At 38.5% G+C, this 25868-nt stretch overlaps 1 protein-coding gene across 1 annotated transcript in view; it reads left to right on the top strand.

Moving 5' to 3' along the window:
• ttc29 (tetratricopeptide repeat domain 29) overlaps nucleotides 1–24839 on the top strand; it is a 166667-nt gene extending 141828 nt beyond the window's left edge. The window contains exons 8-11 of the mRNA XM_052009550.1: nucleotides 409–500; nucleotides 10349–10472; nucleotides 16443–16674; nucleotides 24761–24839. Coding sequence (XP_051865510.1) covers nucleotides 409–500; nucleotides 10349–10472; nucleotides 16443–16674; nucleotides 24761–24783 — 471 coding nt within the window. The 3' untranslated portion in view covers nucleotides 24784–24839. The remainder of the gene's footprint in view (nucleotides 1–408; nucleotides 501–10348; nucleotides 10473–16442; nucleotides 16675–24760) is intronic.
• Nucleotides 24840–25868: the final 1029 nt, after the last annotated feature.

Below are 25868 nucleotides of genomic sequence, written 5' to 3'. Positions count from 1 at the left end.
GACTTGCCAGGAATATGAAATTCCTTATGGCATTATCCTCATGCTCATGAAACATCAAAGTCTCTCGATTGTGAATAGGTACAGTCTGAGATGATGTCAACTAAGTACAATAGGTTAAAGACCTGTGTAAAGTTTTCTTTTCGTAGCATCTATTAATTTTTCTGGGTCACCTCAATAATCTTAATTCATCCTTGTTGAAATCACAAACAAATGTGTACACAAAGATCTAATATAATTAAGTGATTGTTGGTCATTTATAATAATTTTATCTATCAGTGCCAGAGGCTCACTTGTTAAGATACCATGAAATAATTTGAAAATAGAATGGGCTTAAAAATAATTGATTATGATGGTTGTTTTTAACTCCAACTTTTTCTAAGTAATTTCTGTCTCTTTCTCTCTTATTAGTACTTACAAACATATTTGGAGCTATCTGATTCCATGGATGATGATGTTGGCTTAGGCAAAACCTATGAAGCTCTGGCCATGGCCTTAGTAAGGTAAGTTGTACTTTACTACTACAAACTCATTCCTCTGTGAAAAGCAAAATTGTTAAAGGTGTGTTCCCAAACATTACATAATAATAAAATCTGAACCATTTCCCATTTTGAATGATCCTTTCATGAAAGTTATCCAGTTATTTTAAAGCTCAACTCAAAACATACAAAATATGTGACACTTAGTAGAGCAAAGGTCTAATTGATATCTCTGTTCCAGCCAATGTATTTTGTGTGAAAAACACTAAGATGCTGGAGGAACTCAGCAGGCCAGGCAGCATCCATGGAGAAAAGCAGGCGGTCAACTTCTTCAGGACCCTTCCAGAGTCCAGAGAAGGGTCCTGAAGAAGTTGACCTCCTGCTTTTCTCCACGGATGCTGCCTAGCCTGCTGAGTTTCTCCAGCATCATAGTGTTTTTCATACAGATTCCAGCATCTGCAGTCCTTTGTTTCTCGATGTATTTTATGTAAAGTTAAGCATCCAAGAATATTTTCTGGTTTCACTTTTATAAGCATGTTTTAATTTTAAAATAATTTCTCATTATCTTAGCATTCTGTCTATTTTCTTGGTCAGCCAGAGATGATTAAATGTATTCCCACTGGGAGCAGGTGTGTTTTTTAGTTACAAATGCTTCTACAGTATCACAACTCCAGCATTACATATACTGCATTTATATTAAATGCAATTCAACAGTCCAGTAAGCATCAGAATTTATTAAATTAAACTGGTTCTTTCCTAGATTAAATTTTGGAAATGACCAAAGAAAAAAAATTTAATTGAAAGTGTTTACATTAATTCATGAAATGAAGGAAGTCGTTTAGATTTCCACCTGTCACCAGTCCCATTTTCTTCTTGCTAAAAGCTTTGCTTCTCAAACTTGGTGGCACAATTGGCAACCCCCCAGAGTGACTGTTTTCATCTCTGCTATATTTGATTTCTCCACACTGAACAAATGATTAAGTTTTCATCCATTGGTTCAGCCAAAATCTGTGTTCACTCAACCACATCCTTTATTGATTACTTCTTCTGCAAACAGTAGGCCGTGTGTGATGTACATAATTGGACAGTTGTCAGGGGATAAGGGTGTTAAGAGTCCTGTTTCTCCAGCTGGAAATTGGAAACACCTTGATATACAAATAGAGTATGCCCCATCTCTCTTCAGCCTTGAGACTAAGGAAATCTGTTTTCTGAGAAAATAAATTAACTGTTTAAGGCCTCCAATAGAAGCTTCTTAAAGCACAGATCTTTTTTTCATGCATAAAATGCTCAACACTACATGGATATCACCAATGTATTATTATATAGCTAAGCTTTACTGCAAACTACAAAAGCCACTGAATAAAGAATTAAGTTTCTAAATGTATTATAATATACATGTAATTTTTTGTAATGTAAGTAAGTGCAATGTAGGAAAAATTAAGACACCCAGTTGTTTCTATAAATAATGAAAATAAATAATTTCTTTATGCGGCACTGCACTGTGAAAAACATGATTTTCTTCTATTACTTTATAGTTATTTTGTCTCTTTAAGCACATGGAAAATACATTCCAGCCAAATATTTGGACATTAGCAGCTATGTTGAAATGTGCAAATATATTTTGGAAACAAAGCACCACATTGCTGGAGATGTTACTTTGAAGATTGCTGTGAACAATGTTGATAGAAAAAAATTATTTTAAATGTCTCTACTGATGTGATAGGTGGAGAAAATTTGATCCATGTTCAGCATTCATGAAGTTGTATTAATCATTGTACTTTCTAGGTTATTGATGACTATGCAGGGAAAGGATTTACTGCCTCACGCATCTTTGGTGGGAAGGATAGCAACCCCTCATTTGTATTTGCCCATAACTCTGGCCATATTTCATGGCCAGGGTGCTCTGTATTTTAGATGGCTTCTCCAGCAACAAGGAGGAAGAAATTTGGAATAATAATCTCCAGAAGGCTGGGCAACATAAAAGACTGAAATAATGAATGCAAGAAAATAGGAGCAGGAGTAGGCCACCAGCCCCCTCAGGCCTGTCCCGCTATTCAATATGCTCATGGCTGATCGACACTGGCCTCAACTCCTCTTCTGTGTCAGTTTCCCATAACCCTCGATTCCCCTATCTTTCAAATATTTGTCTATTTCCATCTTAAGTATATCTAATGATCTGGCCTCCACGACCCTTGGGAGTGGAGGATTCCAGAGTTTCGCTATCCTCTGAGATAAGAAATTTCTACGCACCTCAGTTTTAAATGACTCTTATTTTGTGGTTGTGTCCCATTGTACATGACTCTCAATGGTGAGACCATCACAACATATACCCTGTGAAGCCCCCTTAGGATCTTATATGTATGATAAGGTCACACTTCATTCTTCTAAACTCCGGGGAATACAGACCCAAACTATCTATCCTCTCTTGATAAGACAATCCTCTCATCCCAGGAATTAGCCTGATAAATCTCCTTTGGACTGCCTCAAATGCTTCTATATTCTTTTTTAGGTAAAGGTACCAAAACTGTGCACAATATTCCAGGTTTGGCCTCACCAGCACCCTGTACAACTGATCTGACCCTCAGGGTACTACACTAGTTACATCCTTTCAGCCTGAAAGGACCCCTTTATTCCCACTGTCTGTTTACTATATGGCAGCCAATTTTCAATTCATTCTAATATACTTCCTACAATACTGAGGGTTCTTAATTTATGCACCAACCTCTTATGTGGCACCTCATCAAATGCCTTTTGGAAGTCTAAATACACTATATCTAAAGATATCATCAGGTCTTTTGATAGTTAAGTAACTTTTGTGCCACTCCAAGTAATACTGAACTACAGGAAGATTATAAAGAAGAAGAAAATGTTCAGACTCTGACACTGCTCTACCGATTAATCAGATGATATTAAATTAATTTTGCTCCATACTAGTTAATGCCATTAACAGACATCAATGGCTTGGAAGTTCCCACTGCCTTAAAACCAGGTCCAGATCCTATTATCTTGAAAAACTTCCTGATTTCCTTCTGAATGGCTAAATCCTACTGTTACAATTATATTACCATTTTCATTCCCCTGTCAGATTGTAGTTTTTCTGTATCTACTGTCCATTCATTTTGTAATTTTAAATGAAAATCAAGAAACTGTAGGTGTTGAATCTCTGAAATAAAAATGGAAAATGCTGGAAACACTCAGTAGATCACAAACGTCTGGAGAGAGAGAACCAGAGTCTCTGCACTGGAGAAACCAAACACAGATTGGGTGATTGCTTTGCGGAGCACCTTCATTCACTCCACAGGAATGACCCTGAGCTTCTAGTTGCCCAGTTTAAATCTCCACCCAGTTTAATTCTCCATCCCATTCCCACTCTGATCTATTGTCTGTTGCTTTGGGCCTCATTATAAACTTGAAGAACAGCACATATTCCATCAAGGTACATTGTATCCTGCCAAATTCAGTATCAAATTCAATGACTTCAGGTATCTCACTTTCTCTGTTTCAGCAGTGGCCAGTTCTGCTGAAGAGTCAGTAATATTGACCCAGTTTTTCCCTCTCTAGGCCTTGCCTGTTGGGCCTTTCTTTCACCTCTGCATTTTATTATTTTTGCATGTCCCTTTGTTTGTGTTCTCACTTTCTCTGACTGCCCTCATTAACCTGCCAACCTGGCTTCATCAGCAGTTTATCACCATGGCAACCCTGGTCTCACCCTATCAGAGATATTCCCTTTGTCCTATCCATCCCTCCCCCCAACTTAAAACTAGCTTCCTTTTTCACTTTTCCAGCCCTGATGCAGGGTCTTTGATATGAAACTTAACTCTGCTTCTTCCCAAGCTGCTGCCTGACTTGCTGAATGTTTCCGGAATTTTTGTTTTTTATTGCTATTTTAAACACCTCAGTCAGATCAATCTGTAATGAAGGGTATCTTCTGTACAGAAGGATATTCGAGGCACAATTATATTCTCTATTTAATCCTCTGTGCTTTGGTTCTGCTAAATCTGTGGTCAGTCCCACCAAGGCCAATATATCTTTCCTGAAGTTTAGTGTCTAAAAGTGAACACAGCTCTTCCGCTGTGGTTGGACCAAAGTACGATACAACTGAAGCATAACTTCCATATATTTATAAAGCAGCTTCCTTAAATTAAAGCCAAGATTCCATTAGCCTTTTATATCATTTTTAAATCATTTCATGGGTTATGACCTGTCTCGGTGACTTTCTCTCATTCACTCACTAAGACACTAGAGGATAGCAGGTAATTTAAACTAACAAAATGCTCTATTAAACAAAAAAAATGTTTTACTATGTAGTTATGCACAAGCAGACCAATTCCAGCAAGCTCTACACTAAAAATATAACAGGGAGCAGTCGGTTAGATACAATAATTCTTAAGGTGGTACTAACCAATTTGTTATGTCCCTCTTTTAACATTGAAAATAATTCACATCTTAAGCAACTGTCGCATCTCTGTGTACTTTGGCCAGCAGACTGTCCTACAAGTACTATGCTTCTTCCTCTTTGTCATGATTTTATATGATGTGTGAGGTAGTACATACCTACTCACTACTGCCTTTTGTTATGTCTGGCATTGGATTGAAATGGGCTTCATCTTCACTATTTTTCCAACATGTAACAGTGGCAGTTCTTTGGCACCTTTGAGGCAGCAGTGTGTCTGTTCTGCCACTTCCATTTGTTTTCCTGTATCATTTTGCACATTTGGTTTGCCTGTTCCTTGAACAGCACCTGCTTATTTATCTGTGAGTTAACCAGCTAAAGTGATGCTTGCGTTAGAACGTTCTTCATGATCCTGCTGTGATATATCTTTATCAGTGGCATACTGCTTCCAATAAAAGTGTAACATTTTCTAGCCTACTAATAGAAATTACAATGATTTTTTGGGTTCACCAGCTACTCAGAAAGCTTCCTAGCTGGCTTCAGAGTAGTTTTCCTATACCCCAAGGGCACGTGTATCATTGATTCTGACTACACCACCTCAACGATGATGGCTTTCTTCCTGAGGACATTGCATGTTGCTCCCAGATCAAGTTGAAATGTCACTGACTACCCTTGTACCAACCCCTTGGTACAGATACATCTAGCAGGTATTCCTTCCACAGAATTTGCCATGTTTGGCACCAAATACATTGTGTGTTCAGCTGGATTTCTAAATCTGACTGTGTGTCTGTCCTGCATGGCTCATTTCATCTACTCCATGGACTTACAATGTTGTGTTCATCCTGCACTGTTCATAGAACTGATTTCCCAGGCCACATGGCAAACACTTTTTTTCCCCATATTCAGGGCATTTCTTTCTCAACCACTTTTGCTGGCATAATTGCCATCAATTATATTTGCAATGTTTAAGCTGCCTTGGCTGTACTTTCCCTGTAGTGCCTTTGCCTTGCACTTCCTGTTGTCCATCAACATTTCTAGCCTGGCTTTGGGTAGCTCCCCAGCTTTGCATCTCTGCATGAACTTTTCTAACTCTCTCTCTCACTAGCCAGCTGTTCCCTAGGGATGGACTCTCAGATTCCACAATAACATGAACTCTGATGGGCAAGTCCTTAAAATCTGTAAATCTACAACTTAAATGAATAAAGTGCTTCATAAACAAGAGATCCTACAGGAGAAGAGAGTAATTGGGGTCTGTATGTATTACCTCACACACCATATGAGATCATGACAAAAGATGCTGCCTGACTTGCTGAGCTCCTCCTGTCTACGTGTAGCAGTTTTCCAGAACAGTGGGTGGTGGGAATCTGAAATAAAAAAGGAAGATGCTCGGAAAACTCTGCAAGTCAGGTAGCATCTATGGAGAGAGAAACAGAGTTAGTGCTTCAGGTCATTAACGTTTTATCAGAAATGGGAAATATAGATATTAAGATGCAGAGAAAAGGGCAAGGGAGGAACAAACAAAAAAGATGGTGTCTGATAAAGTGGAAGACAGGATACTTGAAATGATTGCAGTATTAAAGAGGGTGGTAATGAAACAAGTAAGGAAACAAAAGCAACACACAAAAAGCTGGAGGAGCTCAGCAAGACAGGCAGCATCTATGAAGAGAAATGAACAGTCAACGTTTCGGGCTGAGACCCTTCACCAGGACTCTTTCAATCTTTCTTGTGTCTCCAAGGGAATAATAGGGCAGTCTGGAGGAGGTGTAAGTGGGGAAAGTAGGTTAATTATTTAAATTTACCAGAAGAAAAAAAACAGTAAATGCTGGAAATCTGAAAGCCTGGAAGTGATGATTATGTGAAATTGTTCTCAGCGTTGATTCTGGAAGCTAGTAACGTGCCTAGTAGGAATTTGAGTTGCTGTCCCTTGAGCTTGTATTGAGCATTAGAACAGTATAGGAGGCTTAAAACTGAGAGGTCAGAGTGGGTGTGAAACAGCTAAATATCATATTTGCAGATTGAGAAGAGGAGTTCTGCAAAGTGATCACCAAATCTTTTTAGTTGGGTTGCCAATATTGTACTTTACAAATAAGGGACCGATGGTAGCCAGTGTATTATGGGTGTGGCCTGCTCTGGACGGGTTTTGTTTTGCCTCATCAGGAAGAATTTTAGAGCTTCCCAAAGTAAGATCATTCCAAAGTAAGGTTCAGTTAATTTGGAGGTCAGCAGTAAAGCAACGATGCTCACCGCTGATCACAAAATCCTCAGCCAAAATGTCTGCTGGATGAGCTCAGGACAAATACAGAATCATTCAGCCTGGAACTTGATCCTTGTAGATCAGGTTTCTACGATGAAAATATTAGACAGGAAAAATGGAATCCCCTGCTGATATTGTGTGGAATAGTCAATTTTTCATTTAAATAAGGGTATCCTGCCCATAATTAAATTGTTGTTTCACCTGGGAGGAGTGTTTGTAACCCTGGACAGTGGCAGTTTCTTCCAATAACGTCATGGACTGATGCCTCTACATCAAATAGATTATTGTTGACAAGTCAAGTAGACTTGCCATGTTGGTATTCTTGCCTCCTGTCATATGCCTAATGCTGGCAACTATTTCCTTCAAGACAGTTATCAGTCATTAGTATAACTGTTGTACTCTTAGAGAATTTTGTGTTCTTGACACTCTTGATGTTTCTTCCAAATGGCACTCAGCTAGGAGCAGTAACTGACATCAGCTGAGACAGTGTGGAAGATGGTGATCATTGGATGATAAATGCCATATTTAACATTGTCAACAATGGACGTGGCAAGACTTCAGAGCTTTAACCTTATCCATTGGTTGCGGGATTTCTACTTCCTCTGTTCAGCATGTACATTGTTCAACATTATAGCTTGACCAGACTGGCACCTCCATCAAGGTACACTTTATGCTACCTCTGCAATTCTCTTCTACACACATTGAACCAGATTAATCTTCTAACTTGACAAATGGTACTTTGAAGGAATTGGTAATCTCACCTCCTGTTACATGCCTAATTCAATACAGGTTGTGGTGGAATATAATTCTATTGTGGTTGATGGCCTACAGTGCCTCTTTGAGGCCCAACTTTTGAGTTTTGAAACTGTCCCATTCATTGCAGTGACAGTGTCATACAACATGATGAAATGTCTTCTCAGTGTAAAGGAGATTGTCTCCTTTAGCCTGGGCCATGGCCTCTCCTGATTTCACAACAGGTGCCTCTGCAACAGGTAGATTGATGAGGTAGATTTGCACCTGCTTATTGACTTTAATCTCTATTCCTCCACAGTCCCTAGATTCTCAGTATTTACACTCTTTCCAGGAAAGAACATAGTTCATCCCCATTAATTCCATGGTTTGTTGCTTACATGTATTGATGGAGGTTGTTGTGATCATGTGAAAGTAGGCTTTTCATATGAATAACATCATGTTCCATTGGGCATGAAAGATATTTTTGACATTTTTTTCCTTAATACTGAGTTGGATGTGACTACTCTGTTCAATCTATGAGAGGAGGGTTTGAAAGACAGTTTTACTGAGACCATGAACTCCTCCTGTCCTCCTTTCTGCATTGCTCTTATCACTATTTCAGTTGCCAGATAACCAGGTGGTGAACAATAGGGCAACTGCTCAGCAGCTTAAAGTTGAATCCAATGATCCAAAAACTCCTCTACCTAACATGCTGGTTCCCCAGAAAATCTCTTAAATTTTCAGCCAGATTTTGTTCTTTTATAGGCTGCACTTTAATTTCAAACAACTGTGTTTATATAGGATGTGCATCCTTGCCTTTAATTAGTTAAAGGGATAAAGGGTACAGTCTCTCATGGGAAAGTAACCTTTCTTGGGTCTAAAGTAAATCACCTCAAACTTGCCCCAAATTGAAGTTTTGCCACTCAAATAATCAGTTTATGCCACTTTGTAATTTCCTGCTCCCATATGAAACACTACTGTCCTTCCTAACTTAGTGTCATCTGCAAATTTGGATGTAATCACATTGACATTGTGACAAGTTGAGGACAAAATTAAGAACCGATTCCTGGAGAATACCACTAATCAGTTTTCATTTCTACTTAAAATTAGGAATAAGAAATCATTAAAGGCAAGTGTCACACTTGTTGGCTGAAAATTTCAGAGGCTCTTCACCTAAGGCCTGATAAAGACAAAGAAAATACAAATTTCAACCACGATTCCCAGAGAAGTAAAGGAGGCTCAATATCCTACCCCTTGTTAGGCATTGAAGTGGAAATGGTGCAGCATTGGACAGTTCTGTAAAGGGTTGGTCATTGTAGCATTTCACAGTAATATTCTCATACCATGTAGCATGGCTGAATGTATCAGTTCTTTGCAATAAATACTATAATATACATCATCCTTTCTTCTAACCAGTAGACTCAGTCTAAGGTAAGAGCCTATTTTGGTGGTTAGTGCCACCTTAATAGGTGCCATCAATAATATAAAGTTGGTTATTAATCACCATAGCATGATTTCTTTCATGCTATGCTCCTAAAAAAGTGAAGAATTGCAAATAGGATTGTAAGGCAAGAATCAAATCAAACAGTTATTTATATTAGCGCCTGAAAGGAGAATCTGTGTGTATGTTGATACGAGAATTAAGTTACCATTATACGTTATATATTAACATTAACAAATCATGAATTATTATGCATCTTTGCATCACCACTCATGTACATTGTTACTAATTATCATGGGTATACAACAGTTGTGATATCTTAGTAATATTACTGTGTTATGAAGGACAATTGCAAAACAAAAATAATCCTAAGTAACTTCCCAATAGATTATAAAAAAGGAAAAAGAAACAACTTGCATTTTTATAACTTTTTTTTAATGACCTCATTACATCCAAGCACGCTTCATATGCAGTGAAATATGTTGAACTATAATCATTTTGTAAAGCAAGGAATCATAGCAGACAATATGTGCATAGCAAGGTCATACAAACAGCAATGAAATAAATGACCAGGTAATCTATTTTTAGTTTAACTGGTTGAAGGATAAATATTGGCCAAGTCACGAATTCTGTTGCTTTTCTTTGAATAGTGCAGTTGTATTTTTGTATCTGTTTGAGAGGCCAGGCATTGTCTCTATTTAACTTCTCTCCTGAAAGAGGGCAAATCCAAAGGTGCAGCAGTCTTTGCTGCCCGCTGAAGTGTCAACGTAGATTATGTGCTCAAATCTCTGGTGTGAGGCTCGAGGCGAGAGCATCCTATTAAGCTCAGGCTGACATTAAAGTTAAATAGAACAGTACATCACAGTCTCATATTATGGAAGCTACGAAACAAATAACAGAGAAAAGTTTGAAAATGTCTAACAGAAAATGTGCAATTTTTGATTGTTTTAAAATTCTTTCAGTTTGTTTTGGAGTTTTTCTATTTATTCTCCTTTCTCCTATAGCATATTTGTTTTAAATCAATAGCCTTGTAAAATTTCATTCTTTCTCAGCACAGGAAATTCTTCTGAAGCTCTTGAATATCTGAAAACATTTCTGGGCCTAGCAGAGAAAAGCGGTGATAAATGGAGTTTGGTGGATGCTTGCAAATTCCTTGGCATTATGTATAATAATCTGGTAGGTATCAGTTTATATATATTGGTGGTAGAAATTGGACTTCATCTATAGTTGAGCACTGGTAACAAAACCCAGTTTTAATCAGCATCATACTCTTCACGGAAATTTGAAAATCACCTGTCCCCAAGCTAGGCCACGTCAAGGACCCATGGTGACTGCCTAAAACAAGCATTAGGTTTCTGAAATGTATAAATGAAGGATTTGGATAAGAATGTACAAGGCATGGTTAGTATGTTTGTGGATGATGCTAAAGTAGGTGACATCATAGACAATAAAGAAAGTTGTCAAAAATTCCAGGGGGATCTTGATCAGCTAGGAAAGTGGGCTGAGGCTTGGCAAATGGCATTCAATCCAGATAAGTGCGAGGTGTTGCACTTTGAGAAGTCAAACCAGTGTAGGACTTATACAGTGAATGGTAGTGGTCTGGGGAGTGTTGTGGAACAGAGGCACCAAGGAGTACAGGTACATAGTTCCCTGAAAGTGGAATCGCAGGTGGACAGGGTGGTGAAGAAGGCATTTGACACACTGGACTTCATCAGTCAGGGCATCAAGTATAAGAGTTGGGAGGTTATATGGCAGTTGTACAAGATGTTGGTGTGGCTGCGCTTAGAGTATTGTATACAAATTTGGTCACCCAGTTATAGAAAAGACATCATTAAGTTGGAAAGAATGCAAAGAAGATTTACAAGAGTGTACCAGAAGTCAAAAGCCTTAGTTATAGGGAGACGTTGGGCAGCTAGGACTTTATTCCTTGGAACATAGGAGACTAAGGGGTGACCTTATATTGGTGTATAAAATCATGAGGGGCATAGATAGGGTGAATGCACAAAATCTTTTTCCCAGGGAAAGGGAACCAAAAACTAGATGGCATAGGATTAAGGTGACATGGGAAAAATTTAAAAAGGACTTGAGGGGCAACTTCTTCATGCAGAGTATAGTGTGTACATGGAACAAGCTGCCAAAGAAATTACCTGAGACAGGTGCAATAACGCTATTTAAAAGACATGTGGATAAGTATATGTGAAAGCTTTAGCAGGATACGGGCCAAATGCAGGCAAATGGGACTAACTTCAGTGGGAACCTTGGTCAGCATGGACGAGTTCGGCTAAAGGGCCTGTGTCCATGCTGTATACTCTATGACTCTATTACACTCTGGAATATTTAATTGATTTAACTAAAGAGAGATTTTGCTGGTCCTGTGGAGTTGTTAACTGTCTCAGGAATACGATGGCTGCATATATAGATGCTCTCATAGGACTGCAGCAGGTTAGAGGATGAATGTGAAACAGTAAGGAAGATACCAGAGAACAGATGCATCTTCCAGAAGAGTTGAGTACATTTCACAGCAGCAGGTAGAGCACTGCCTCACAATGTCAGAGATCTTGGCTCAATCCTGGCCTCAGGTGCTGTCTGCAAGGAGTTTGCATGTTCTCCCTATTCACCACGTGGGCTTCCTCTAGGTGCTCTGATTTCCTCCCATGTCCCAAAGATGTGTGCGTTGGTAGGTTACTTGGACATTGTAAAGTGCCCCAGTATGTAGGTGAGTAGTACAATCTGAGAGGAGTTGATGAAAATATGGGGAGAATAAAAAGCGAGATTAACGTAGAATTAGTGTAAGTGGGTGATTGATGATTGGCGCAGACTTGGTAAGCCAAAGGACCTGTTTCCATGCATTATCTCTCCATGACTCTATGAGAAGTAAAAGCAGAAAATACTGGAAACATTCAGGTCAGGCAGCATCTATGGAAAGAGAAATAGAGTCAATGTATCAAGTCGAAGATCTTTCATCAGAAACAGTGAAAGGTCTTTGACCTGAGACGTCAATTCTGTTTCTCTTTCTATGGATGCTGCCCAACATCTTAAGTGCATCCAGCACTTACTGTTTTTATCTCATATTTCTAGCACCTACAGTTTTTTTGATTTTCACATTGTTCATAAGTACTTCATTTTACTGATGAGTGTGGCACTGAGCTTTGTCTCTAACTGAGGCAACAACTCCTACCTCAACCGTGACATAGACAACACTACCTATAAGTGTCAAGGTCACCATGACTCTCAACTTTAATACCATTAGGCATCCGTAGGACATCAGCAACATTTCTATGTACACCAAAGTTTAGGGGTGTCACAAAGGGTTTCCTTATCTTCTGTGCTGACAGAATGAAGCAAAGTTTGAGTACATCAGGTTTTGGCTACATGGCAGACTTCCTCATGGTCAGACATGCCACAGACTGCACTCCCATTCCCTAGCATACTCATCTTTCCAGCCTGGCACCTTTATCGATTGAAAGGAATTCCATTCCCTTAATGAGAGAAAAGAGTCAGTACATCGTTCAGGTTTGTACCCCATTTCTTCTCAAACATCATGACTCATGCCTCACTAGTCTTCCAGCCTCCTTTTTCTAACCAAATCACAAAATTGCAAGCTGACTATTGGAAGACAAGGTCTTCCCTCGCAAATCATGGTTCATGACTACTAACATCACACAGCTTTAAAAAAGCCATGTTGAGAGCCTTAGTGGCTCAAAAGGTATCACTGAGCAACAGTCAGTGTACTGGCATTAGCACAAGCATTGCCTGCACCATTCAGGAGGAACTTTGTAATATATCCCTAAGCAGGGATGCCCATTTCACAATGTCTGCTACATTCTCACAAATTACCCTATCTTGAGAGATAGCCATCACCCAAGGAGCAACACGTTCAGGAGCAGGAAGTGGAGCTGAAAACAAGGCAATGAGCACCATTGTTTGTATCTGCCAGCTCATTAAATCCTTCCTATTTTTCTAAATGAGCATCTGATTGTCTTCCTTTGTAATAGACTGATAGATCCTGGCTTCATTCCACTAAAAAGAAAATAGCAGCACCAAATGAAGAATCAGAATCTGAACTTATTAAACATACAATTTACATATTATGTCAGCATTGATATCATCTTTGTGCAAGTCCCTAATGCCCATCTTGCGTGCTTGTTTCCCACTTCTCATCATTCCACTATGTAATACCCTAGTGATTACACCTTGGTCGGAGAAAGACTACTTAGCTTCAACTGGGAACAAGATGGCCACGGTGGGTGACCTCAAGCAGTTCTGGGCCTGGATTAGTGCCCATCAACAGTCTGCACTTTTTCAGAATGAGTCAGGATAAATGGAATCATCTGGCTATTTGGCACCAACAAAGGTATTTGTGGAATAAGTAATGGGGGAGCAATGATACCTTCATCCTGAGATAAGAGAACGTACATCTCTCTCATGCATCTACAGTCACCTCTTCGGATGGTGCCCAACACTTTTATTGCTCTACCTGCAAATAGAGTGTAGAATTGACCTAATGTAATCATAGGTCCTTTCAGCAGAGCGAACTGCCAAAGTAACCATGAAGTTTTCATACCGATCATAATAGACCCCACCATTTGTAGTGCTGATGGAGCTAACAACACTCCCTGCTGGTCAGAATGGCCTCCTTATACTCCATGAAGTTTTGTGGCAACTTGGAACTGGAGACTGCTTAGTTTATGACATTGTGTGCAATGTTGTCTAGCATCTTGTTCAATGCATCAAGCATTTCCTGATTCTATTTAGACTTCTTAAGTAATTTGGGCATCTAATTCCTCCACAACAATGCAAATGTCTGAACTCCTCGGCCAGCAAGTTGACTCCTGTAGCATCCTGTTCCCTGAACCAAGTTCCTATACAGAGAATCACCGCATGCATATGCATCCTCTGACCTAAGTAAGGACATTGTTCCTCTGTGATCCTGCTTGAAACTGGCACATTGACTATCCAGCAGCATTTTTGTGCACAATTTCTGAGACATAGGAATTTTCGGTGCAATATGTTGAAAGATAAATTGCTGCCTTGGTTAAAGGAAATATTTTAAGGTATGAACAATGCCATGGAAAGAAGGAAACAGACAGGATTTGTATCTGGAAATGTCTAGGCCTGAATGTCCAGTAGTCTGAGTTGCAAAAGACGAGTGAGAATGCCACAAAAGTTATGGATTTTTCAGAAAATGCATTGAAAAAGGAAAGAGTGAAATACAGAATACTGTGATCATGTCTTTCCAATACATTCTAAAATAATCTTTGAACATCACCCAGCTATGTTCATCTTTTTCCAGCTTTTAAGAAAGAATATTGACAGATCATTAAATAAGAACTTTCATTTATCTGTGTTCTTTACCTGATTCATTCATCTTCTTTAGATGCTGACTAACCTGCTATCCATTTCCATCATTTACAATTATCACTTAAAAATTATGACAATCATTTTTCACTTCGTTCATGATATTCATGTTAATTTGATATTGCCATTGAGTTTGCATGCACGTTAAGTGAAAAATACCAAAGTTAGAGGTAGAAATATAGCAAATAGAAATATTTACAGCATATCCCTAGCAAGTTGCACAAGTGAAATATTTAATTGTATGTTTGAAGTTATTTTCTTAAGATTAGCAATGGTTAAAAATAGATTAAATAAATAAAAGAGTGGTTTCTGTGAACTGTGTGCCAATGTGAAGCAAGATTTTTAGGGATTGTTCCTGGGAACATTACTGGCATGCCAGCAATGAATTCCTCATAAGATGAATGGGTGGAAAGTAACAAGTAGGTACCAGAAGTTTTTTGAGAAGAGTTCCCTGCAAGTGGCACTCCCCATTGGAAGTTCTCAATTGCGGAATTACACCATAAAAATCTAGCGAATCACTGACGAATATAATATTACTGGCCGAATTAGTTGATTCTATTGCCAACTGGAGGCATAAAAAGAAAATTGAGGAACAGTTATGGTGAAAGGGAGAGAGAGTTTACAAATTGTAATCAAAATAGTTTTAGGAAACTAAAACTGTTCTGATCTCATTTTTGTTTAGTAGACAGGTTCATTGCCAACAACAATAGAAGATGTCAGGTGAGTATTTCGCTCTGAAACAATGCCACTGTGTTCAAGGCTGCAAAACTGCCTTTCACTTAAAGGCTGTTCTTCAGAAGTAGAACCTAATTTGCAAACATAACAAGAAAGGCATTTGAGTTACAATTTTTTGACAATAGCAATGACATTGACAATGACCTTGTCAAAAGCACTTTCCATCTCCATTTAGCATTCTTTGAGATACTACTTGCATAATACTACATATATAATACCAAATAAAAATGCATGTGTGCCATGATTGGCTGTGCTGTTTTTATCTTCTGCTTTCAATCTCATGTTGTGACTTTAGTTTTTCCTTTTCAAAGAGATTTTTAAAAACTCGGTCAAAGTTTATGTAAAAATGTATAATTCAAATGAAATGAATGCCATATTAAAAAGTGTGAAGTTGTTTGGAAAACACTTTGAATATAGATTGTGGGAGGCAATTGTGATGTGACCATTGCAGAATTATACATTACGTATAAGAAGATCATAGACCAGATCAGGGTCAAGTTAGTATTTAAAGAAGACTGCAAGATACATCAAAACAACATATTAGTATTTTAAATACCTTTTTCAATACTTTAAGTTTGATGGTTAAATTTGGGGATTTGTCCATAACCATATGAAAACGTATGGCTTAAAACAGCAGAAATGTTCTTAATTCTTAGTGTTCATTGCTAACATAAATGGGGATAGATGTGAAAAGATCATCATACTTCACATGGCAAGATTTTGCACTTGCTCACGTTTCACTGTTGACTTAATATATGCCTTTCATGTACAAGCCTAGAATTTCAAATTGCAGTAATCTTTTTTCACTTTCATGTATTTTAACTAGAGATGAATTCCCAACACAGAAAGGTTACTGATCTGTTTTTGTTACTCAAGCAATGAGACAAGGTTTTTTTCATAACCTTTGTGATACCCAGGGGTCTATGCATTAAGAAGCAACCACTGACAGTTCTGTTTTTGTTCTATAATGCAAAAAAACAGATAAGTGGCGTTTTCTAACCTAAAATCTTATTTGCCTCACTAAACTTCTTTTTATGTAACATTTCATAACAGGGTCAATATGATGTAGCCTGTGATTATATTTGGCGAGGATATGAGATTGCAATGACCTTGGGTGATCTACGTTTAGTAGAGATAATGCAGGTTCACTTCGGCATCTACAAAGCTCATACAATGATGACCACATATTGTCATCACGTTGAAGCTGCTGGGCACATGAATCTTGAGCGCTTGGTGACATGGAAGGATAGTAGAATAGACATGTTCAATGACCCCAGTACAGAAGGTAAGTTGTTGAGCACAGAGCATGTTAATGACTTTGCATTGTTAATGGATGGACCATGATGTATTCACATTAATTCTTTTTTTACATCAATCATTGTTTTATTTCCTTACTTAACTTGATTTTGAGATTACATTCTTTTCTATCGGGAAACATGACTGGATGTTTGTAAATGTGATAAAACTAATGTGCTATCCAATGTGACTGATTACATGATTAATGTGTTAATTGATATTAGCAGTTGGAGCCAGTTTGCTTGAAAATGTCCTATTGCCATCACAGTAAAAGGCTGGATAAAATGATGGTTAGTCTCTGCTAGTAATCTCGATTGTGATTGATCTTGTTCGCCACCCATGCACGCTCCATGCACAATTCCCACAGCTGCACTGCTGTGACCATACTACAAGGGAAGCAATCTACGAGTGGCAACCAGGCTTCGGGTGACAGATCAACTGTTTTTATAATGTTTCAGATATCTTAAAGTATTTAACTAATTGACAGCATTAAAATTATTAACAAAAACTAAGTCTACATAAAAATACCTTTGTGCACTAGAAAATTAAATACATTAAAATTAAGAAAGATAAGGAAATATCTCCAATTATCTTTTCAATCAAGGTTGATGATTCCATTCAAATGAATGGGGTCACATTATATACACTAGCCATTCCTGGGAGAAAGCTCAGTGAGAAGTGCATTCAGACCTCTAGGCTCAAGACATTTGTGTTCCCATGCTGGACTCAAATGCTGAATTGAGCAGTGGAGCAATAGATCAGATGCATCAGCATGTGACCTTAAACTCGTTGCTGACCTCTGCATGGTAATGTGTAGCTGCATTAATCAGAATAGAACTGACTCGCACACTGTTGCAAGATGACAGTTCTTTACAGAACAGAACTGCCAGCTGAAGATCAGCACAAGCCAGCCCATTGTTATCTGTTTTGGTCAGTGTATCGTTGCTGATTAGGTAAACAAGCTTAAATGAAATAATCAATGAAATACTCAGAAAATAGTTATGTACACTTTATTCTTTATTAACTTAAAGATAATCTTTTATTTCTTTGTACAATTGAGTATGATGAAATATAGTTTACAGAATTGGAAATGTTATTTGAAATTTATTGTTTAAAAATGTATTAGATCCAAAGTTACAAATTCCATGCTTCCTTATTTTACTGGTCATGAAGGAAGCTTGATTTGTTGATGGAGCAACATAATATAGTACAAATTCTATATTGCTGCCTTATAGCATGGATAGTTCTGGTGACAGTGTGAAAGCAAGGGATTAATCCATTTATGTAATATTTTAAATGTGCAAATTTATAAATATATTCCTATAATATCTAATTGCATTTTGATTTTATGGATCATGGTTAAGTATAATTCTCCTAAGCAAATATATCATTTGTTTTAAATCATTGATATGTCAGATTTGTGCAAGAACCCATTAAGGCATGCATGTTGCCATCTTTTAATGATACGTAAATATTTTGTTTAAACATTATTTGTTAGTCACAGTTGTCTGAACTAGTTTGGGGGAGATGTTGATCCAGTTTGAGACTTTGAAATATTCACTGAAACACAATGCTGGAGGTTTAACAAGGCTGATTCCATGGAATCCATTGGCATGATGCTAGGAGCAATGTATTAGAGACAAATTAAGCAGGCCAGCAAGGCCAATCTGCTAAGTTCCAGGTTTTATGGAAACAGTCGAGGGGCAACCAGTCTACCTGCTCCCAAGATACTTGCAACAACTGCATATGCTCATGAATCCTACTTTGCAGCTGAGTTTCCCAGGCTTCAGGATATAAACACACTCCTTCCCAAGCACAGGGTTCAAAACCCACCCACTTCAACAAAAGGTTTGTGGATTGGACCTAGTTAATCTTGCAACTTGCTTTGAAGTGCCCACTGGAACTGAGGTTGTCAACAGTCCTGTTTTGAAGACCCGTATTTAAGTGGAAAATTACAGCTCCATTCAAGATCCTTACAAGATGCACTTTTCCTTTGGGTTCCTTGGTTAGTAACATTACAATCTATATAAGTCAAGTCCTCGCTGGTTCTGAGCTGAATGATTCTGGGATAATATTTATCCTGGAGTCACTTAACAAACACCATGGCTAGAAGTTTCTGAATTTCTTGTAGCAGTCCTCCAATCCTCCAGAAACCACTGGGAGGCAGAACAAGGCACGGCCATACCATCTTTGACAGCTGCCTAAGCCACACCCCAACCCAGCCAGCAGTCTGAGCTGTCAAATACTACTATTTGCAGCTAGCATATGGGGGAAGAAGGATCAAGAAGAAATGGAGTGTGGAGGAAGGAAGGGAAAAGTAATAGCACCAGCGACAACACCTTGACACCTCATTTGAAATACAGTGTTAGCAACCCTGACTGGTGAAAAGACTGTCAATGAGTTTCCAACTTGACTGGGATAAAATACACATACAATGGAATTATGACTCTAGCATGTGGGGAATTCTCTCTCAGCTTCACCATAACCCCCTCCCCACAATCAGCTGAATTATGTGGGTTAGTAAATGTTCAGGGTTGTGCATCAAATGAATGCTTAGAACTAGCTGAGCAGAATAATAACGAGCCTGTTTCCTCTAATTATGTCATTTGTATTCATTACTTCACCAGAAATATACAAGATCATACAGTACAAAGAGAAGATGGATTAAAAAAGTACTCATTTTGTGGGATTTGGGCAGTATTGGCAAACTTGGCATTAAGTAATTATCCTTATTGGCCTTGAGAAGTTCATGGAGCTACCTTCTTGAATTCTTGCTGACTGAAGGTACTCCCACTATGCTGTTGCATAAGGAGTTCTTGTACTTGGACTCACCAATGCAAGGCTTTATATTTTCAAAGCAGGTTGTTGAGTAGCTGAAGAAATTTCAGGTGGTCACATTCCCAAGTGCCAACTGCCCTTGTTCTTCTGAATGGTAATGATTGAGAATTTGTAAGGTGCTGTCAAAGAAGTATTATTACCATCCATATTGTTGATGGTAGGTAATGTAGCCACAGTGTGCTTTGTCCTGATGGTGTCAAGATTCATGAGTATAGTTTCTTTAGTGCTGCACAGTACCCCTGAATTGTATCTTCTGGTTGGTGGAAAGACTTTGTGGAATAAGAAGCTCATTCACTAAAGGGTGCCCAACCTTCTAATCTTGTGGTCAATATTTATGTGGCTATTCCATTTGTGTCTGGTTTCTCCCCCATCCCCTGTCCCTCCCCTGTCTCCCACCACCAAAATATTGATGGAGAGGGACATTCACAATGTAAATGGCATTGACTATCAAGGAGAGTCTGTTAGCCTCTCTCATTAGAAATGGTCAGTGTCTCATACTTATATATCACAAATACATTAAAGTCCAATAGAAGTATATTTTTAATTTGATTTAACATTTTTACAAGTTTTTATTTAAAATATACCTTAAATGGCACAAATAAATATCACGTTTTATTATCAGAAGTGGTATTGAACATCCAGTGCACTTGATACCATCATATTAACGGGATCACACACATGCAGCAAATGGAAAAATCACTGCTCGTCACATACAGACCAGGCCGAATACAGAATTGATGCTGATTTGGCTATATTCAGATACTGTACAATAGTCCAGACTTCTTTTGACCTCAAACAGCTAAACATGATATTAAACAGTATACATTAACAGTAGTATTTAAAGGGATCATGAACTACTTACAGTATAGTAGCTGTATTATTTCTCAGGCAGCTGGTGCATTTTCACATGTTTGTTGCTTTACTAAACTTATCCATTTACAGCATAAGACATGGGTAAATGCCTATTTTCCTCACAGTGGTCTTGATTTCTCTAATTTGGCCCATCATAGCATATCAATGGTTAATTACTGGACAACAAAGCTTGATATGTCACATGACTCTGGGCTGGAAACCATGCTGCTAGAAGGTACAGTACAGAACACATTTTTAGCATCCTTAAGCAACACTTCCAAGAGCAGGAGTACTCTGGAAGAACTCTGCAGTACTTAACTGAGTAGGTTAGCAAGATTTGCAAATGAGAAATTCTGGATACTTTTAAGGAACAACCCTTGTTGTCAGCTATCAGTGCAGGATAAGTGCCTGAAGAAACTGGGAGGGAGGAAGTAAAACGGGAAGAGATAGGAAAGATAGAGTGAATACAGTTCCTTTTCTCCTGAGTTCTATATGGTTAAGTAATTCATGGGCAATACTGATAATAACCACAGCTCTCCACTTATCTGAAGTCCAACACTCCTTACCATTCCTTTATCAATGACTGTTGTAAGTTTTTCTTACAGCCACCAAAATGTTGAGTATTGGTATCCAGAACCATGATAAGAGCAGACTGTGTTTCTTGGCAGCAGCCTTAGCTTATAGGGTAGCAGTTCAAGCTTGGTGGCAGTCATAACTTGCAAAGAACAATCTGCAATAATCTAGCACTCACATCTTTAGTGCAGTTTGTGTTGCAATGAAAACAAAACTTTATCCATTGGGTGCCACATCATGCCACACAGGTTCCACAGGCATGCTGATGGAGATGGAGATGCCTTCCCATTCCATTTTGGAAAGGACAAGCTCCAGATTCAGTGCAAGTTATTGGTCAACTTCTTAGGGCTTGTTCTTAGGCCCATTAACATTCTGATCTGGCTTGTCTGCATGAGACAAATGCTGAACTTATGTATTGGAACTCCCTAAACAACAACACTATGGAATGATCTGCACCACAGGAATTATTGCTGTTCAAAAAAGAGACTCAATATAGATTAATGGAACCTTTTCATTTTCACTGATTTCTTGTTCTTCCTTCTTTGATTAGGATGACTCTAATCATTGGTTATCTAAAATGAAAAAGGGGCGAAAGTTGGGTTGGGTTATGGGAGAGGAGAAAAAGAAGAAACACATGTTTAACCTTTCTCCAACTTCTCATTCAGAAAAGATTAAGGGATGAGGGAGAAGTGGGATAGGCAAAGAAGAATTAGGCGTGCAGATTATCATTTCAGCAGCATTAGTGGACAGTAACAGTTGGGGCTGCAGAAGTTTAGAACTGGGCCTCGGCTTTGGAATTTGACTTTACAGGTCAGGTTGCACCTTGCTGACTGGTTATGATGAACAGTCATTAACAACTGCCTATCCTACCCTTTCTATCACTACTGTCTATTTGGTATTTCAGAAAATGCACATTAGTCTGCCTAAGTCTGCAAATAGACTGATCTTTTTATTACATTTGTCAAAAAAATCCACAATAAAGCCATTAATCTAAAATGTTAATGTACAGATAGTGTAAATATGAATACAATTTGTGGGGGGTTTGGTGCTTCATGGACTCCAAACATGTTAAAGGTTAGGATTATATTCAACGGCTAATGTTGATTGTTGCAAGATATTAACATTGACTTACAAGGGGTTGTAGGTGATTTAAAAAATACATATTGCATTTTAATAAAGCACCTTTTAACAAGAGGTGCCTTTTTTGAGGTTATATTTTCTTTAATGACAGCATCCCTTTCAGCTAGGCTAACAATTATCAATGTACAGAGAGGGTTAAAATTAGGCTGTTTTTTTTTGGAACATTCAGATTGGCGGCTGCCAGGGAGACACTAAACTATCTTGGCTAATGACATGTAGGTACTGAATCTTTAGACCTCTCAGGTGGCTCCAGCCAACCAGATCCTTCAGTATGATGAAAAGGTTGAGATAAAATAAACTGACAGTTGCTAGTCAGTGCAGGCAGCAGACTGCACCCAGGCAGCTGAGACCCCAGGAGTCCTATTTTACAAAGGCTTTCTCTGCTATAAGCACAAACTCTGGAACAGGCCAGATTGGCAGCTGGTGGTCGGTAGGGGGGAGGGGATGGGGGTTAAGGGAGGGAAACTGGATTACCCAGGAATTGTTGGCTAATTAGAAGCCATTCCCACCTCCTTAAAACCAGGCCATTAAGCAAAAATACAATTCTCATCCTGCTATCACCACAGCACATGACATAATACTACAATCAATAGCCTCCCACTGACTGCCTCAGCATCCACAAATGAATGCATTACAGTTCAAGTATGCAGTAATTGAGTTGGTACAGCAAAACTGCAAATTACTCAACAAAAAAATCTTTCAACATAAAGGTAATACTGCAGCATTTTGTACTGTGGAGATGAAATAAAGAAATCAGTTCCTTGGTATTGACAGCTGTCAGAATGAAGATACACTCCAGAAATGAGAGGTCAATAACTGTTGCATTTTATCATGTAATTCCAAGAGCATAAACAGCATTACAAGTGAGGATTTATGGTTCTGCTATTTCAAGTCATCTTTCATTTTAGTAAAAGATACAGTTGGGAACTTGAATTTCAAAAACCAAACCTACATCTACCATGAAGGGGAGGGGAGCAGTGGACATTACAATGCTTTAAAAGCAATGCCACTAGCATGTGTGCTGCTAATTGACTTGAGAATGACTTTTAGTCTCAGGTGTCAAATGCAATAATTCTACTATGGACTCTATTCGAAAATATAGATTTTTTAGATAATTGCAAACACAGACCAACCATTCTATATTTTTCTGGTGCGGTGCTGGAGATTGGAAGATCAACCATTATTGAATATTCTTATTTCTGCTCCATTTTCTTATGCTAAAAATGTGTGATTTTAAAACGGTTTTTTGTATTGTTTCAAATGCTTGAAGGACAAGAAATTTTCTTATTTGGAAATCATGTATTTATAGAAGTAATTGAAAACAAAATTATGCATTATATGGACTGCACTGAAATTTAAATAAATAAATTGAGAGTGCATTTCCTCATCTTAACCAATAAAAACCAAAGGAGCACCCCAGTAAGCCGACTTGGATAAATTGTTTTTTTTACTTTTTTTTCCATTAACAGAACACCTTGCCAACAATAAATGTCAACCAGGCAGAATTTACATTTTGCTTTAATAATGTTGCACATGCTTTTCAAAACGTACAAGGAGAGTACTGACCAATTCTATTTCTCTATCGATTGTCTGGTCAATGACTGAGTGAAGAACAGGCGGCACGGAGGCATAGCGGTTAGCGCAATGCTATTACAGCGCCTGCGATCGGGGTTCGATTCCCGTCGCTGTCTGTAAGGAGTTTGTACATTCTCCCGTGTCTGCGTGAGTTTCCTCCGGGTGCTCCGGTTTCCTCCCACATTGCAAAGATGTACGGGTAGGTTAATTTGGGTTTAAAACGGGCGGCGCGGACTCGTTGGGCCGGAAGGGCCTGTTACCACAATGTAAATAAATTTTTTTTTAATTTAAAAATGATGTAAAAAAAAGCAAAAGGTGTCTGTGATTATGTGAAAGAAAATGAATATATTACCCAATAAATAATTAAGGAAAAGCCAGAGCATCTTGTAAATATTGCAAAATTGTCATTTCTGTGGTTACTTCAAGGCCACTTGTTGGATTACAGAGAACCTACACAGTGCATCACACAAAATTTTTTAAAAAATCAGTCTCAACGTATAAAGGAGTATAGGTGCCAATTACAGAAATGACAAGGAAGCATGAAGGAAAAGAGGACATTACTGATGAATTTGTTCAGGCAGTTATGCAGTCGGGGATAACGTTTAATCAACCGGATGGATGTCTCGGTGAGCTATTTCACAAAGAACCCCTGCAGTACAAACTCTGTCACATGCACAGCTGTTTTACAGCAAGTATTTACCAGAGTTTTCAAAAATGATTTGCAACATAATGCAAACATTGCAGGTAATAAAGAAAAGATATTACCCTGGATAAAACCGTGATAAAGGACAATCCAGCCAGAAGTAGACTCTTTGTACTCTTTAATGATAAGAACAAAAATGGGAGGAATACTGCAATGGCTGAAGTGGAAATTGTGTAAGTATGCAATTGCTCCTCCAGCAACATGCTTGAAAAAATCTCAACACAGTCAAAAAAATCATGGGTTAATGAAGTATGTCTATGCACTAATTCTGCAAGCTACATAATGAAGCTGTTCTTGACTTGAAAGCTACTTATCCTAATGTTTGAGGAATACCCATGTGGCACACTTGTCTAACAACGTGATAAGGGCTAACTTTAATTCTACTTCATTTCAGGAGATAATGAATTTCATTATTGATGCAAGTGCTTTATACAAACATGGATTGAAACTGAAGAGAAACTACTTTGGAATCTGCCAGGAAATGGTTTTAGCACTAAAAGTGATCACAAACATCACAATATTTCATTGGTTTTCTTTTATACAAGCTGTCGGCTGCTTGGTTGAATACTGGAGACGGTTATGTTTGTTCTTCATCAAGAGACAAACTTCGCATGGGTTTAACATCTGAACATTTTTATTAACCAACACCAGACAGGCTTGCTTTCCCTCTCTTTTTACAGCCACTTCCTATTCCCCAATGTGACCCCTTGCATTGCCTACTGGGAACTGTAGTTCTTTATTATAACTACATAATAACACATCTTCCCCCTTTAAAGAAAAACAAACACAATACTTTGTCCTTATAAACCTGCCAAGAACCCTTGTCCACTCAGCAGCTTTCAATCAGTCTTTGAGGTGGTTTAATGGTCCTTTTTGGTCTGGTACTTGTTTTCGTAGGTGTGTTGCTTTCATTTGCTGCATTACTATTGGTGTTTTCCTGGGAACTCTGGTCCACATGTTCATTTTCTCCATATGCTGGTCCCTTTGGTGTACTGACAGGGGACGGGTCACAGCCATGGGTTGGAGCTTGTGGACATAGATCCACGTGGTTCCTCCTCAGAGGTGTCCCTCGCTCCGTCTGGATCTGGTATGAATGCGGATTTACTTCCTCTTGCACAACTCCTTGCATGGACCATGTGCCAGAATCATGATCTCGGACTCGCACTTGATCCCCAGGCTTCAGGACTGGTAGGCTTTTCGCTGTCTTGTGATTCTGTTTCTGTTTTTCTTTCCCTTCCTCTTTAGCCTGTTTGACCTTGTGTGCTCCTTCAGGTGTCAACAGGTTTTCATGTATTGGAAGGTTAGTGCGTATGCATCGACCCATCAGCATTTGGGCTGGTGAAAGGCCATTCTGCAGTGACACACTTCTGTAAATCATTAGACTTCTGTGGCAATCCTCTCGTCCATCCTGCGCTTTCTTTATGAGGCCCTTCACCACCATAACTGAACTCTCTGTTAGGCCATTAGATTTTGGGTGATGTGGGCTTGAGGTTATATGTCGA

Source organism: Pristis pectinata, chromosome 2 (genome assembly GCF_009764475.1).
Source record: "Pristis pectinata isolate sPriPec2 chromosome 2, sPriPec2.1.pri, whole genome shotgun sequence".
Lineage (NCBI taxonomy): Eukaryota > Metazoa > Chordata > Chondrichthyes > Rhinopristiformes > Pristidae > Pristis > Pristis pectinata.
The sequence above is the reverse complement of the archived record's forward strand: the minus strand, read 5'-3'. Positions and strand labels throughout refer to the sequence as shown.